This window comes from Dipodomys merriami, unplaced genomic scaffold, assembly GCF_024711535.1.
Source record: "Dipodomys merriami isolate MVZ:Mamm:240054 unplaced genomic scaffold, mDipMer1.0.p SCAF_8, whole genome shotgun sequence".
NCBI lineage: Eukaryota > Metazoa > Chordata > Mammalia > Rodentia > Heteromyidae > Dipodomys > Dipodomys merriami.
The window spans coordinates 30918979-30935044 of record NW_027206401.1 but is presented as its reverse complement, the minus strand read 5'-3'; the positions used below and the strand labels follow the sequence as shown (position 1 = coordinate 30935044).

The following is a 16066-nucleotide window of genomic DNA, read 5'->3' as shown; positions in this document are numbered from 1 at the left end:
GCTTAAGCATAAAGTCTTACATTCTTAGTATTTTTCATCACAGCTGGAACTCTGATATTTGAGCCAAACATCTAGTCCAGATGTTCTGGTTTTTTTTTTTAAACTGGGTATTGGAGAAAGAGTCTCTCAGACTTTTTCCTTTGGGCTTGATTTGAATGGTGATCCTTGGATCTCAGCTCATGAATAGATAGAACTACAGGCATGGGCCCCTGGCACCTGGCTGTATTAGGTTCTGATATCAAATATATTCTAACTCTGGCTTACAATAAAACATGTTTTGAACACAGGAATCCATGCTTCCTGTTTTAGATTTTCTGTAGCATAGAAACTCCTTCAGGGATTTACCTTCACTGTGATTTGGGAGAACACATTTCCATTATATCACCCCACAGCTTCTACCCAAGCAGTCGGGCTTTGTACTGAACCTGTAGCATGCAGAGTTCCTTAGAAGGTGAGCTGAGGTAGGACCCATGGGTAGCTGTGAGTCATTGTTCAACCAAACTGCCTCCACGACACCTTGTGGGTTTTTACATATGTGGACACCATTTCTTATTCAGTTCACTACTAAGCATTAGGAGAGAGGTTGGATAAGCATAAGCATGTCTTCTCATGGTAATATTGTATGATTCTATAAATATAAAAATTTCAAGAACTGTTTATAATGAAAGACACATGAAAAAACAGCAATGACATTATGATCTGTGTACTTCAGCATAGACCACAGAGGGTTGCTAGTCATTTTTCTTCAACTCAACAGTCCTGGGGCTTGGAACAGCCAGCAGTAGGTAAGCCAGAACTTGAGCTCAAATCTCTTTCTCCCACGATTCTCTTAAATATCTCTGTAGAGATAATCACCAACTGTAAATAATCAAATGTTTCTTCTTCTTCTTCTTCTTCTTCTTCTTCTTCTTCTTCTTCTTCTTCTTCTTCTTCTTCTTCTTCTTCTTCTTTCTTCTTCTTCTTCTTTCTTCTTCTTCTTCTTCTTTTTTTTTTTTTTCTTTTTTGGGTCTGGTCGTGGGGCCTAAACTCTGGGCCTGGGCGCTGTCACTCAGCTCTTCAGCTCAAGGCTAGCGCTCTACCACTTGAGCCACAGCGCCACTTCCGGCTTTTTTCATTTTGCTTTATGTGGTGCTGAGGAATTGAACCCAGGGCCTCAAGCATGCAAGGCAAGCATTCTACCACTGAGCCACCTTCCCAGCCCCTGTTTTTTCTTCTTATAATAGTGAATTTAATTCTGTTCAAGCCACTTCAACAAATATTAGCAGAGAGGGCCTGTGTTAAGATGGGATATGGCCCTTGACAGGTCTTTGTTAAGTGACCATACTTTGAGGATACTTGGGACAGATGGACAAAGGCCACCCAAAGGTAATACCCTGAAGTTGAGATAGAGTTGGACAGTGTTACTGTATGCAAATGAAACAGACTGAAACTACAGTTGTCATTCAAGAATATTTTTTACACAAGTGTAAGAAATAGGTTTCCCTTATCTCAGTAATGATACTGAAATACACCTGAAGTAAACTGAAGCATAAACAATGCTCTTCATATAGAATGAAGGGATGTGAGCTGGATACTTTGGGGTTAGATACCAGGTGGTCTGTCATTTGAGCCATGCCCCTAGCCAGGCTGTATATGAAATTACATTCAAAAACTCTAATGCAAGTTCTCAATTAGTTTCCTTGTGAATTTGTTTTGACTGAATCACTCTTTAGAGGCCAAATGGCCCTAAGGGGAAGCAATTAGATTCTGGAAAACAGAGAACTAAAGATCAAACTTTGGACTACATCAATCTCACCAGGGCAGAGGGGCTCATAGCTCAGCCTAGGTAGTGTGCACATTGCCTGGGGCCAGCTCTGACCTGTTGTTCAGAGATACCACAGCATGGGGTTTCAGACATTACCGCAAAACCTGATTTACAATACTGTATGTTAACAGACATTTTAAAATAAAAATCAAATATTTGAGGATTGAAACTTGCATTTGAAAAAAAGGAAAGGTTAAAATTATTTTTAATTTAAGTACATAATGGATAAATATGTGCACCCAGTTAGATGTTACATGTAAGATGCAGTATCTAAATAAAATGTGGCATGTTTTGGAATGAACCTAAACTAGAAAAATGATAAAAGATGTTCTTAAGGCTTATGTTAATTACCTTAATCTAGTAGAGTAGGCTTTATTGTCAATGCCTCAACAAAAAAAGAAAGTAATTTAAAAAAATAAAGTAAAAAAGGAAGTAATTTAATTATATAATTGAAGCTTTAAAATATAGAAATATATTAGGCTCTTAAAATATTCACCTGTAAATCCAAATCTAGAACTGTAACCTAAAACATTATTATGCTTACAAAGGTTTGTGTATTAGAATATTTATCTGCCAGGCATCAGTGGCTCATGCGTGTAATCCTAGCTACTCAGGAGGCTGAGATCTGAGGATCTCGATTCAAAGCCAGCCTGGCAGAAAAGTCCGAGAGACTCTTTTTTTCATTTTTATTTTTATTTTTTTATTGGGAAAATACTATACAGAGGGGTTACAATTACATGGGCAAGAATGAGTACATTGTTGCCTCCTCCTTTGTTTTCCTTTCCCATCCCTTCCCACCCTCCCTCCCCCAGAGACTCTTATCTTCAATAAACCACCAGAAACTGGAAGTGGAGCTGTGTCTCAAGCAGCAGAGTGTTTGCCTTGAGCTGAAGAGCCCAGGGACAGCACCCAAGCCCAGAGTTCAAGCCCCATAACCAACAACAACAATAACAACAAAAAGAGATTATTTATCTACCAGCACAAAGATGTTTACTGCAGCATTATTTACCATAGCTAAGATACAGAACCAACCCAGATAAATGGATCAAGAAAATGTGGTATGAATATGCAAAAAGAATGACACTGTCCCATCTGTAAAGAAATGGAAGGACTTGGAAAAAAATCATATTAAGTGAAGTAAACCAGACCCAAAGAGATATAGGTCCTAGCCGGGCGCTGGTGGCTCACGCCTGTAATCCTAGCTACTAAGGAGGCTGAGATCTGAGGATTGCTGTTCAAAGCCAGCGTGAGCAGGAAAGTCCGTGAAACTCTTATCTCCAATAAACCACCAGAAAACCAGAAGTGGCACTGTAGCTCAAGTGGTAGAGCGCTAGCCTTGAGCTGAAGAGCTGAGCGACAGCACGCAGGCCCAGAGATCAATCCCCATGACTGACAAAAAAAGAAAAAAGAAAAAAAGAAATATAGGTCCCATGGTTTCCCTTATTTGTAATCATTAGTATAAGTCTAGGACAATCTTAGCAGATGAGCAGAATGGCTCAATAACTATGTACATATGACCATATAGGATGATACTAAGAGAAATGAACTCCAAGACATGGTCACAAGAAGTTTTTCTTTGTTGTTGTTGTTTTTAATGTACTATATGATTTTTTTCTTTTGGTTCCTCCCCACCCCCACCCCCCCGCCATGGTTTATTCCTTGTTGTCACCCTGGGTACTGTATATAAGTTTATCTAAATTAGGGAAGGGATGGAGGAAAAAATGGTGAGACAAAGGACAAAGGGGGAACCAATGCAACATCCACACCCACAAGACAATATGTTGGAAATGATCTGTACAAATTGGGAGAGGGATGGGGGGAGGGAAAGAGGGAAAATGAGGGAGGGGTAACAAGGTTGACAAGAAATGTACTCACTCCCTTACTTATGTAACTGTAACCCCTGAACATCACCTTGACAATAAAATTAAAATAAAAAGAATATTTATTGTACTATTATAAAAAGCCCAAAATAATCTGTATGCACAAGCCATTATCCTACCATAAAAATGATTAAATTATGATCCTTCTCTACATTAGGATGCTTTCTGGTCATCATGTTTTTTGAAGAATATTTAATAACAAGGGAAATTATATAAAATAATATTTATTGAAATGAACTACAGGAAATGGAGATTTTTTTCTTTGTTGCTGTCTTTTATTTTCTTTTCTTTTTGTCTTTGTTTATCTGTCTTTGGGAGAGTAAGGGGGGTCACAGAAATAACAAGGGAACTTATGATGAGTTAAGTGCAGGATACAAAAAGCTTGCTATATTATTATGAGTAAATATGTATATTAGCTTGCTAGTGCTACCCTAACAAAATAGCATAGAATACTTAAAACATTTTTTTTGTGTGTGTGCCAGTCCTGGGGCTTGAACTCAGAGCCTGAGTGCTATCCATAAACTTTTGTACTCAGGGCTAGAGCTCTACCACTCTGTGCCACAGCTCCACTTGCAGCTTTTGGTGGTTAATTGGAAATAAGAATCTTACAGACTTTCCTGCCCAGGCTGGCTGAGAACCTCAGTCCTCAGATACCAGCCTCCTGAGTAGCTAGGATTACAGCTGGTATGAGCCACTAGCACCCAGCCAGAAGTTTGTTTTCTCACTGTTTTAGAGATTGAAAGTCCAAGATCAACTGAATTTCACCTGAGCCTTCTCTTCATGGCTTTACGAGGTTTACAGCCTTCTTCCTGTGTCCTGACATGGTCTTTCTACAGCTCTCCTACAGATAGGTCCTAACCTCTTCTCATGGATATTGGATTAACCCACCTTATCATCCTCATTTTAACTTACCTTTACAAAGGTTCTACCTCCAAATATGTGACAGGTTAAGGTCCTAGAAAATAACATCCAACATATAAATTTGAGAGGAATACAAAATGATATTTATAAAAGTATGACTGGTTTTGCTAAAAAAAAATTGCACAGAAAAAAAGATGGACAGGAAATACAGTAGGCCTGTGATTTCCCTCTCCAGGATCATATTAGGTAGTAATTGGCTGATTATAGACTTGAAATTGCCCTACCTGTGGAGGCTCTGTTTAGTAAGTGGCTCTAGCTGCCCTCAGGCCCTCATCCTTAATCTTATCTTTTGTTGGTGTCACTGCTTTTTATGGAGGTCTCCCTGTGTAGCTCAGGCTGACCTGCAACTCAACTTCCTTCTATTACAGCTTCACGAATCTTAGGCAATCTCTAAATTACTGATAGCCCTAGCCCAATTCTGTAAGTTATTCTTGAATTCTGTTCAGTTTGGCTTGACAAATATTTGTTGTACATCTACACAAGTTTTGAATCACAGCTCCAATGGCTTAATTTGTGAGATATGATCTGACCTATCTGAAAATTTCTACTCTTTCTAAGGAGACCAAAAGCCACTGTACTGCTTGAAAATTGCTACAAATAAAACATGTAAGCCTAGACAAAGGATCCATAAACTCTCCAGAGAGGATCCATATACTCTTCATTTCAGCACTGAACCATGAAGATTAAGATTTCACCATGCAAGACCCTGTCTCATACAAACAGGAAAACAACAACAAAAGGAGAAAAACAATGATGCTTATTTGTTGAGTGTAGTGACTACACTGTGGCAGTTGCTTTGTCTAAAAATCGGAAGCCTTAGAGTGTTCTCTAGGATTTGATTTTTTTAAAGCATGCTTTCCCACATTTGCAGTAGCTAGAATATGTCTATAAATCTACAAGTAAACACACTGGGTGGTAAGCAAGGGGCAACAAATGAATGAACTGAAGAGTAATAGACTTTATGGAGAGTACAAATAGTATAATAAGTACCAGGAAATGGGTATTTGCAAGAGAGGAGGATGGGACTAAGGGGAGGGGGGTAGAAGAATGAAGCGGGGAGAAGGCAGGCAAGAATTCATTGTATATATCACAGAATTGAGAAATATAAGAGAAGGTTGAAGGCAGGGTGAAAATGTTGAAGGTACAACACAGATCAAAATGATTTGTATACATAAATTGCTTTGTTAAATGGCAAAAAATTCAATATATAATCCAAAAATAAGGTAAGTAAGGGAAGAGGTGGGTTGGGAAGGGTAGGTGAGAATCTTTAAAGGTGTTTCATTGACCAAGATGCACTATGTTCATAAATTGCTTCGGTGAATGGCAACTCCTTTGTACAACTACTTGAATACAATAAAATACTTTTTTTAAAAAAGGAAACAACAATAAAAAAGAAGTGGAGTGCTTACCTAACAAGTGCAAAACTCTGAGTTCCAGCCCTAGTAATACAAAAAAGTTAAACCCCCACACACATAATATGCATCTGTAAAGAAATAAAAAATTTTAGTAGGGCATAATGGCACATACTTTTAATTCTAGCACTGAGGAGACTGGAGCAAGATCTCAATTTCTAGGCAAGCCTGGGTACTTAGAGACTCTATTTCCGCCCCACCCCCACCCCCACCCCCATCACTGCCAGGGGAAAAAAAGATATCACTATTCAAAAAAAGAGAAAGGAAGTCAGGCGTTGGTGGCTCATGCCTGTAATCCTAGCTACTCAGGAAATTGAGATCTGAGGATTATGGCTTGAAGCCAATCTGGCAGGAAAAGTCTTATCTCCACCAAAAAAGTCAACTTGAGCTGTTGCTCAAGTTGTAGAGTGCTATCTTTGAGCCAAAAGCTCAGGGACAGTGCCCAGGCCCTGAATTCAAGTTCTAGGACTGTCACATAAGAAGGAAAGAAAGAAAGAAAGAGGGGAGGAGGGAGGGAGGGAGGACAGAAGGAAGGAAGAAAGAAAGAAGAAAGAAAGAAAAGGAGAAAGGAGGTGTTTTAGTCTATTTTGTAGTACTATCACAAAGTCCAAGATGAGGTGACTTATAAAGAACAGAAATTTATTTTTTACAGTTCCGGAGCTGGGAAGATCAAGAGTGAGGGGTCCATATCTAGTGAAGGACTTGTGGCTGCATTAACCCATGGCAGGAGATAAAAGAGCAAGATAGCACATGCCCATGTGTACTTGGCCCAGAGGAGGCAGGGAAGGGATCACAAGTCATCCTTTCATCAGGAACCTACTCCCATCATAGGCATCTATGTGCTGTGAAGGCAGAATCCTCATGACCTAATCACCTCTTTAAAGTCCCACCTCTCAGCACTGCTGGATTGCAGATTAAGTTTACAACACATGAACTTTGGGAGACACATTCAAACCACAACAGGAGGTCATTTTAGAAACACAGAGTCTGCGGGGAGGTCTGGAGATTTTTATAAATGTTCTTGAAATGTGGAGCCGATCTTGAAATGATGGAGAATAGGATATAGGGTTTGAATTGGTGTAGGGCAGAAGAGGAAGGTAGAGGTACAGGGAGGAAGAATTTGTTGGCAACAAGACTAGTTAGAGGATCATTATGATGGCCCATGAGAAGTACTAAAGGCTCACTAACAAATAGCTAGATGGAGAGCAGCAAGACAAATCAGATATTCAGGAATTGGTCATTTAGTTTAAGTGGTAGAACCCTTGTCTAGCTTGTCTGAGACCCTGGATTCAATCTCCAGTACTACAAAAAGACCTTCTAGAGTTAGGTTTGACAAAAGGAACCCTGTGTGGTTGTGTGTGTGTGTGTGTGTGTGTGTGTGTGTGTGTGTGTGTGTGTGTGTGTGTGTGTGTGTGTGTGTGTGTGTGTGTGTGTGTGTTGGCAATCAAACACAGGATCTCATCTAAGCAGTGTGTTATCTACCATTGAGCTACATCTCCATTCCCCTCTGCATATTAGTATTACAGACTTTCCCTCTTGGGCTAGCTTCAGATTGTTATCTTCAGATCTTAGCCTGCTGAATAGCTAGGGTTACAGGCACGAGCAACCACCAACTTGTTTTTGTTTTGTTTTTAAGATATATTTTTTTGTTTTCCTTTGTGGTGCTAGGGATTGAACCTAGGGCCTCCTACTGTTAGGCAAGTGCTCTAAATTGAGCTATACCCCTATCCTTGCACATGTATTTAAAAGTGGAGTGTTTACAGTAAGATTTCTAGTCATAGCCAGGCGCCAGTGGCTCACCCTGTAATCCTAACTACTCAGGAGGCTTGAGATCTGAGGATTTCGGTTCAAAGCCAGCCCAAGCAGGAAAGTCGGTGAAACTCTTATCTCCAATAAAACCACAGAAAACCGGAAGTGGCGCTGTAGCTCAAGTGGTAGAGAGCTAGCCTTGAGCTGAAGAGCTGAGCGACAGTGCCCAGGCCCAGAGTTCAAGCCCCACAACAGACAAAAAAAAAAAAAAAAGATTTCTAGTCATGTGTCTATGTTTGGGGTATGTGTGTGTGGGGGGCTTGAACTTTGTGTCTGGGCACTGTCTCTGAGCTCAAGGCTAGCACTCTACCACTTGAGCCACAGCGTACTTCTGGTTTCCTGGTAGTTAATTGGATTTGAGTCTCATGGGCTTAATTGGATTTAAGAGTCTCTTGCCCAGACTGGCTTTCAATCCAGATCCTCAGATCTCAGCCTCCTGAGTGGCTAGGATTACAGTCTTCAGCCCCTGCCCCCAGCTCTGTCCCTGAGTTTTTTTGGCTCAAGGCTAGTGCTCTACCACTTTGAGCCATAGCTCCACTTCTGGTTTTCTGGTGGAGAGTCTCATAGACTTTCCTGCCCAGGCTGGTGTTCAAAGCAGGAAAGACAGTGAGACTCCTATCTCCAATAAACCATTAGAAAACTGGAAGTGGTGTTGTGGCTCAAGTCGTAGAGCGCTCGCCTTGAGCTGAAGAGCTGAGGGACAGCACCCAGGCCCAGAGTTCAAGCCCCACGACCGACCGGAAAAAAAAAAAAAAGGTCTACGAGAGTCATATGTCCAATAAACCACCAAAAATCTGGAAGTGGAGCTATACCTTAAGTGGTAGAACAATGGCCTTGAGCAAAAATTACCTCAGCCACAGTGCCAAGATTCTGAGTTCAAGTCCCAGTACAGGCAGATGGACAGACAGACAGACAGACAGGCAGGCAGGCACACACACACACACACAAATGTTAGCCAGAAGTGGAGCTGTGGCTCAAGTAGTAGAGCATCAGTCTTGAGAGAAAAAGCTGAAGGATAGCCACTAGGCCCTGAGTTCAAGCCCTAGTACTGACCCCTTCAAAAGGGGAATATACATGCCAACTTCACTTGTAAAAACCTCAAAACAAGAATATTTCCAGAATGGTATATGTCCCTCAGATCCTCCTGAAATCTGTGCTTTTGTTTTGTATGGTCTCAGCGTTCATTTTTGTCTTTGTGGTAAATTGTTACTGATTAGGACGAATAGAAAATTAACACCTACTGATTTATTGTTTATTCTCCAGAAATGGGAAGAATTTGATGAAAACTATGCTGCTCCTGAGAAAGACTAATCAGGTATTTTTGAGAAAGTCTTGCTTTTTCCCTGGGCTTGCTTGGACCATGATCTTATTTGCCCTACCTATCATAGCTGGGATGAGAAGTGTGGCCACTGCCCAGGTATTGGTTGAAATAGAGTCTCCAAACTTTTTGTCCAAGTTGGCCTTAAATTGCAACCCTTCTTCACCTCCTGAGAGGCAGGATTACATCAGCACTCATTCAGTACTGTTGGTATTTAGGCTTCTTTTTATATTACATAAGTCTTGTTATCTAATTATCTTACAGCATTTAATAAGAACTTATTAAAGAACATCCTATCATGTGAGGTATTTATATGGAACAGCTGGAGAAGGTGAAGCAAGAGGTAAGTCTAATAACACTATGGGAATAGTGGTAGGTGTGGACACAGAAATGGAATGTAATTTGTCTAGACACCTAAGACTGCTTCATTCATTGGTAATAACTGCTTTCATTTATGTATCAAATGCTTTCAAATAAAAATCTTGATTTTGTGGAGCAATAATACCAAACACAACTTGCCTAATTTAACAAAAAAATGCATCTTGTTTTATATATATATATATATATATATATATATATATATATATATATATAAAATTTGGAGAGGGGAAGGGGAATAACAAAATGCTGAAACAAGGACATAGGATGACCCATTGCAACAATGATACTCACAAGATACTATGTTGGAAATGAACTTTACAACTTCTTGGGGGGAGTGGGCAGGGCAGAGTGGGGGAAGTGGGGGAGGAGAGGGATATTAGGAGAAAAGAAAGGAAGGGTAACAATGTTCAACAAGAAATGTACTCATTAAGTTACTCATGTAACTGTAGCCCCTCTGCACAGCATCTTTACAATAAAATAAAATAAAAAAATTTCAGTACAGGGATGGGAAGGTGGTAGAGTGCTTGCCTTGCATGTATGAGGCCCTGGGTTCGATTCCTCAGCACCACATAAGCAGAAAAGTCAGAAGTGGTGCTGGGGCTCAAGAGGTAGAGCGCTAGCCTTGAGCTGAAGAGCTGAGGGACAGCGCCCAGACCCAGAGTTCAGGCCCCATGACCGACAACAACAGCAACACCAATCAGCACAAAACATTCCATTTTTGGGATCGTTAGAATTATTTTCATGGAGTATAGAAGGCTAAAGTTAATACTTTAAATTTAATGCTTAAGGCACTTAGGGTTCTCTAAGTGCTTTTAATTCTATTCTTTAATGTCAGATTGTGACTTTTTTTCCTTTTGTGGTGTTAGGTTGGAATTTAGGGCCTTCCACATGCTACATAACCAGGTATTACAGCCCTGAGCTTCATCTTCAGCCCTGTGAACTCAGGTTTGATTCTTTTGCTCAAAGGCTGGTGCTGTATCACCTGAGCTACATCTCCAGCCCTTCTATATACTATATTCTTCAGAAAAAATGTCCCCTTTTCCATATTAAACACTTTTTAGAAGGAAGTTACTATACATATGTCACCATTAAGGGGAATGCCTTTGCATTTTACTTCCCAGAGTGTAGAGTATCTGCCTGTATGAATGGAAGTTTTATAGGGGAGATTTGTCTGTTTGCCTTCTGTTTAGTTATTTTGTCAGTTATATACTATATATACTTATATACTGTTAACCTATAGATATTTAATATTTGGGCTATAAAAATCTATCTATCTATCTATCTATCTATCTATCTATCTATCTATCTATCTATCTATCTATCTATTTATCTATACACATACTTTCCCCAAGAAGTGTGTGTGTGTGTGTGTGTGTGTGTGTGTGTGTGTGTGTGTGTGTGTGTGTGTTGGTCCTGGAGCTTGAACTGGGGCTTGGACCCTGTCCCTGAACTTTTTATTTTTATTTTTTGTTTTTTTTTTTTGGGTCCGGTCGTGGGGCCTGAACTCTGGGCCTGGGCGCTGTCCCTCAGCTCTTCAGCTCAAGGCTAGTGCTCTACCACTTGAGCCACAGCGCCACTTCCGGCTTTTTTTTTTGCTTATGTGGTGCTGAGGAATCGAACCCAGGGCCTCAGGCATGCAAAGCAAGCGCTCTACCACTGAGCCACCTTCCCAGCCCTCCCTGAACTTTTTAGCTCAAGGCTATTGCTCTACCAGTTGAGCCACAGTTCCACTTCTGATTTTTTTGTGTGGTTAATTGGAAATAAAAGCCTCTCAGACTTTCCTGCCTAGGCTGGCTTTGAACTATAATCCTCAGCTCTCAGCCTCTTGAATTGCTAGGATTAAAACTGTAAGCCACTAGTGTTCAGCTTCCAATAATAGCTTTTGTATGATTTTCAAAGTTAATAAATAGGTGTTGGGAATGTAGTTCAGCAGTAGAGCTCTTTTTCTAGTACTCGTGAGGCCCTGGCTTCATCCCCAGCACTTGAACCCCCCCCCCCCCACACACACACAGAATCAACAAATATAGGTGAACATCATAACTTTTAGAAGTTTTATAGTATATATTTAATTGATCTACAGATACACATTTAAAAATTGTTATTATAAAGGTTATGTTCAGAAGGGTCACAGTTAAGTAAGTCATGTAATAAGTAGAGAGGTAGGGTCCTGATATGTATCCCAGTTGTCCTTGAACTTATAATCATGAGTGTTGGGATTGCAGGTGTGAGCCACCACATCTGACCTGATATTCATTTTTGCTTTCAAATTTTCCTAATTTCCTACAGTTCTACCAGAGCATTCTTGTACATTCATTTTGTGCTTTTGTGTTTGTGTCTGTTCCTCAGTTTACTATTTATGTTAGTCAGCTTTTGGTTATAGTAACAAATACCTGAGTTAATCATCTTATAAAGAAGAAAATTATTGGATGCATGGCTTCAGTGGTCAAGTAAAGCCTTGAGCTCAAATTAAAGTACTGAGGAGAAGCAGGAGGAGGAGGAGATGGAGAAGGGGGAGGAGGAGGAAAAATGATTAATTTTGACTGCAAACTTATGGAAGCGTCATTTTGGAGTATGTATGATGTGTGTGTGTGTGTGTGCGCGCGCTCTCCAGTCCTGGTGCTTGAACCCAAGGCCTGGGCACTGTCCTTAAGCTTCTTTTGCTCAATGTTAGCACTCTACCATTTGAGCTACAGGGCCACTCCAGCTTTTGCTGTTTATGTGGTACTGAAGAATTGAACCCAGGGCTTCATGCATGCTATGCAAGCACTCTACCACTGAACTACATTCCCAGCCTCCATTCTTGATTAATTGGTCCTGTGTCTTTTGGGTCTGTAGCAAAATAGTACATGACAGTGAGGAACATGTGCAGAAGCAGCTTATTCATATCACAGCCAGAAATGAAAGAGAAAAAGGAATATTGCACAGTGCCTAATCCCTTTGCAGGAGAGGGCATCCAGTGTCCTAAGAACTCTCCTCCAGGCTTGTCCTCTTAAAGTTTCCACCACTTTCCATCTATACTCACTCTTAGACTGAGGACTAAGCCTCTGGGGAATTTTATGTAGTCTAACCGATAGCCTTATATTTACTTTGTCCTTACACAGAGATCACACTTGAATTGTGTTCCTGTTTCCTCAGGCATATCCCACTTCTCATGGCTTATGCTATTTTTCTCAAGCTGGAATGCTGCCTGCTCTTGCCCACAGAAGTCCTGTGTACTATTCAGGGCTGAGTCCATAGGCTTCTTGCTGCGGAAGCTATTGTCCAGTGTTCTAAAGAGAATTTAATGGTCCCATTTTACCTCTCTCAGTTGCACATATAACACAGTATCATCTAACTGCATTGTGTATGGTAGGGCTGTTTTTTCTCACTAGTTTATGGAGAGAAGCTGAGATGCAGTCAATCACAGTACTCTGTGTATCTGACCACACTGGTGTACACATCAACAGGAAGCATATTTTGATATAGTTGAAGAATCTCACTCACTGAGAAATAACACATGCCTTCAATATTGATTGCTATGCTTCTTTTACTTGGTATTCAACTCCAAGACACAGAGAATATAAGTTTAGTTTTAGAATGGAAGCAGCAGTGTTAGCTGATAAAGCATTCTTTTCTGTCTATCAAAACTGCTGGTTGACGACTTTAGAATTGGAGTCTATGTCTTCTGCAAGGAGCGTCTTCAATGTGCCAAGTATTCCAAAGAAATGTCTGTAAGAACACGGATCTGAAGTAAGCAAACGTTGCCTCTGATTCTTCTGATTTCCTTTTTAAGTAGTCAGGTGTCATAATTAGTATGAAGAGGTAAATGCCAAATGAAACAAAGCAGACACAAAACCAAACCACCGTGTTAGTTAGGTTGTGACATTATGTCAGTGAGTTGAGGCTAAAGACCTGATGCAGCTGTCCTGACCCATGATCCACAAAGCCGGCACCTAGGAGGATGTGCAGCCCTTCTGTTAATACCCGACACCTCTAAGGCCACCAGCCGTCCAGCAGGCGGCCCGCGACAGACGCGCGCGCTGACACCTCCAGCCGCCCTCTCCCGAAGGCCCTGCAGCACGCCAAGGGGCGCCCCGCCTCCGCGCGCCTCGGACCAATCATCTGTGGGATCTGGGGGCACGTCCCGCTGCTGGCCACGCCCCCCGCGGGCGGTGGGGGGCGCCTTTAAGAAGCGGCCGCTGGCCGCGGGCTCCGTCGGGGGTGCGGGGCGGTGGATTGCGAGGCCCGAGTGCCGGGTGCTGAGGTGTCGGCTGGCTCGCGCGCCTCCGCCGTCCTCGCCGCTGCCTCTGCGCCGTGCGCCGCCCGCCCACCTGGCCTCTCCTCAGGGGCTCCACCGCCTTTGCCTCGGCCTTCGGAGTCAGCCCGCGCCGCCCGCCCTCGCAGCGCCTCCGCGAGCCACCCGGGAGCTCGCGCCCTCGTGCCCTCCCGGCGCCCGAGGGGGCCGCCTCGGGCCATGGTGCCCTCCCAGGAGGAGCCCGCCGCCGCCGCGGGGAGGACCGGCGACGCGCCGCCGCCCGACCCCGAGCCCTCGGGGGACACTTCGCAGTCTGGCCCGGGACCCTCAGACGGCTCCGAGGCGGCCGCCGAGAAGGTGGAGGTGGAGCTGGGGAGACCGGCGGGCGCGGAACCCCGGGAGCCCCCGGAGGGTGGCTGGGGCTGGCTGGTGATGCTGGCGGCCATGTGGTGCAATGGGTCGGTGTTCGGCATCCAGAACGCTTGTGGGGTGCTCTTCGTGTCCATGCTGCGGACCTTCAGCTCCAAGGACGATGACAAGATGGTCTTCAAGACAGGTGAGGCGATGTCGGCCCGCCCGGGGCGAGTGGGAGGGGAGGCGGCGGCCCGAGCCGGGGTTCCCGAGCGCATCCCGCGTGCGAGGTGCGTGCGGGCGCCCCGCGCGCGCCCCTGCCGGTCCCCGTGTGCCGCAGGGGGCCGAGCGGCTGGGCGGTCTTGCCCCGGCCTCCGGTGCGCGGGTCTTTGTGTGGAATCCACATGCAGGGACTGAGTGTCTGGGAACAAGTCGCAGAACTTACTTGCCCCCCGCCGTCCTCCTGTCCCCTTTCAGCTGGGTGCCCAACGGTGCTTTTTATCTTATTCATTTTATCCTTGAAGGATGGAAAACAAACACTCTTCCTGCATCGACCACCTCACGTTGTCAGTTTCACCGTCTCTTTCGTGACCACAACTGCTGCAGGGTGGTTGATCTTCCTGTTGGGATGCAGAGGGGTGTGTGTGTGTGGAGGGGAGGAGGTAGTGGAAGGGTAGCAGCGGTTTGGCTGGTTGAAAAAAGAAATGTACCCCAAGGTCACAGGAAGTTCTGAAGGGAGCCCTTGGAAAGCTATGGCTTGGTGCTGCCACTCACTCTCCCTTTTTGTACTCCGGGAAATATAGAAGGCTTGGGAGGCAGCCACATCGTGCAGTGGGAAGAGGAAGGTGAGGGGCTGCCCCTTCCTGTTGCATTCTTTGATATTTTCTACCACTTAGTACGTTACACGCAAAAGGCGCCAACTCAGCAACCCCCCCCCCCACACCCAGCCTTATTGCTAGATTTCTTGATTGATTAGGCAAAAAACAAGTCTTAGATCTCCTGCATAATACTCTCCTCTTCTCTCCTATTTTAAAGTCAGTCTCTCTATGTTGCCTGCTGTGCAATAATGTTTAACATTTATTTATTTATTTACTTACTTACTTTCTTACTTACTTACTTAGTTATGTATTTTTGTGCTGGTCTTGGGGCTTGAACTCAAGGCCCTGGGCAATGTCCCTGAACTTTTTTTTGCTCAAGGCTAGAATTCTACCACTTGAGCCACAGCTCTACTTCCGGCTTTTTTTGGTAGTTAATTAGGAATTACAATACCATGAACTTTCCTGCTGGGGCTGGCTTCAAACCATGATCATCAGATCTCAGCCTTCCTAGTAGCTAGGATTACAGGCGTGAGCCACGGACCCTCGACTAACTTTTAATTTTTAAAATGAGTTATTTTGCTATGTGTTGATGGCTCATGCTTGTAATCCTAGCTACTCAGGAGGCTGAGATCCGAGGACCAAGGTTCAAAGCCAGCCTGGGGAGGAAAGTCAGTGAGACCCTTATCTCCAATAAACCACTCAGAAAACCGGAAGTGGCACTGTGGCTCAAGTGGTAGAGCATTAACTAGCTTGAGCTGAAGAGCTGAGGGACAGTTCTCAGGCCCAGAGTTCAAGCCCCACGACCGACAAAAATAAATAAATAAATAAATAAATAAAATTAAAAGTTAAAACTGGATGCAGTTTTGAAGCCAGGCAGCAGGAAGGTCCTCGAGACTCTTACCTCCAATTAACCACTAAAATTGCCCGAAATGAAGTTTTGGTGTGATTGGTAGAGTGCTAACCTTGAGCAAAAAAAAAAAAAAAAACCCCAAAAGCAAAAAAACATGTTTCTTAGGTTTTAGTGTATATGCAAAGAGCAGGACTATGATAAAGTCTAAGGCAAAGGTAACATTAAGGTTTTTTAAATTAATTAAATGATTTTGGTACTAGGGTTTGAACTCAGGGCTAAGGCACTCTC

The 16066-nt window shown here is 43.1% G+C and overlaps 1 protein-coding gene across 4 annotated transcripts in view; it reads left to right on the top strand.

Annotated features, from left to right (window-relative positions):
* The first annotated feature begins 13741 nt into the window (after positions 1-13741).
* The window catches only part of Slc16a10 (solute carrier family 16 member 10), a 105085-nt gene continuing 102760 nt past the window's right edge, over positions 13742-16066 (top strand). For all 4 annotated transcript variants that reach the window (XR_011369377.1, XM_070010620.1, XM_070010621.1 and 1 more), the window contains exon 1: positions 13742-14315. Coding sequence is in view for 3 of the 4 variants with exons in the window: in XM_070010620.1 (XP_069866721.1) it covers positions 13979-14315 (337 nt within the window). In the remaining variant the exon portion in view is untranslated. The remainder of the gene's footprint in view (positions 14316-16066) is intronic.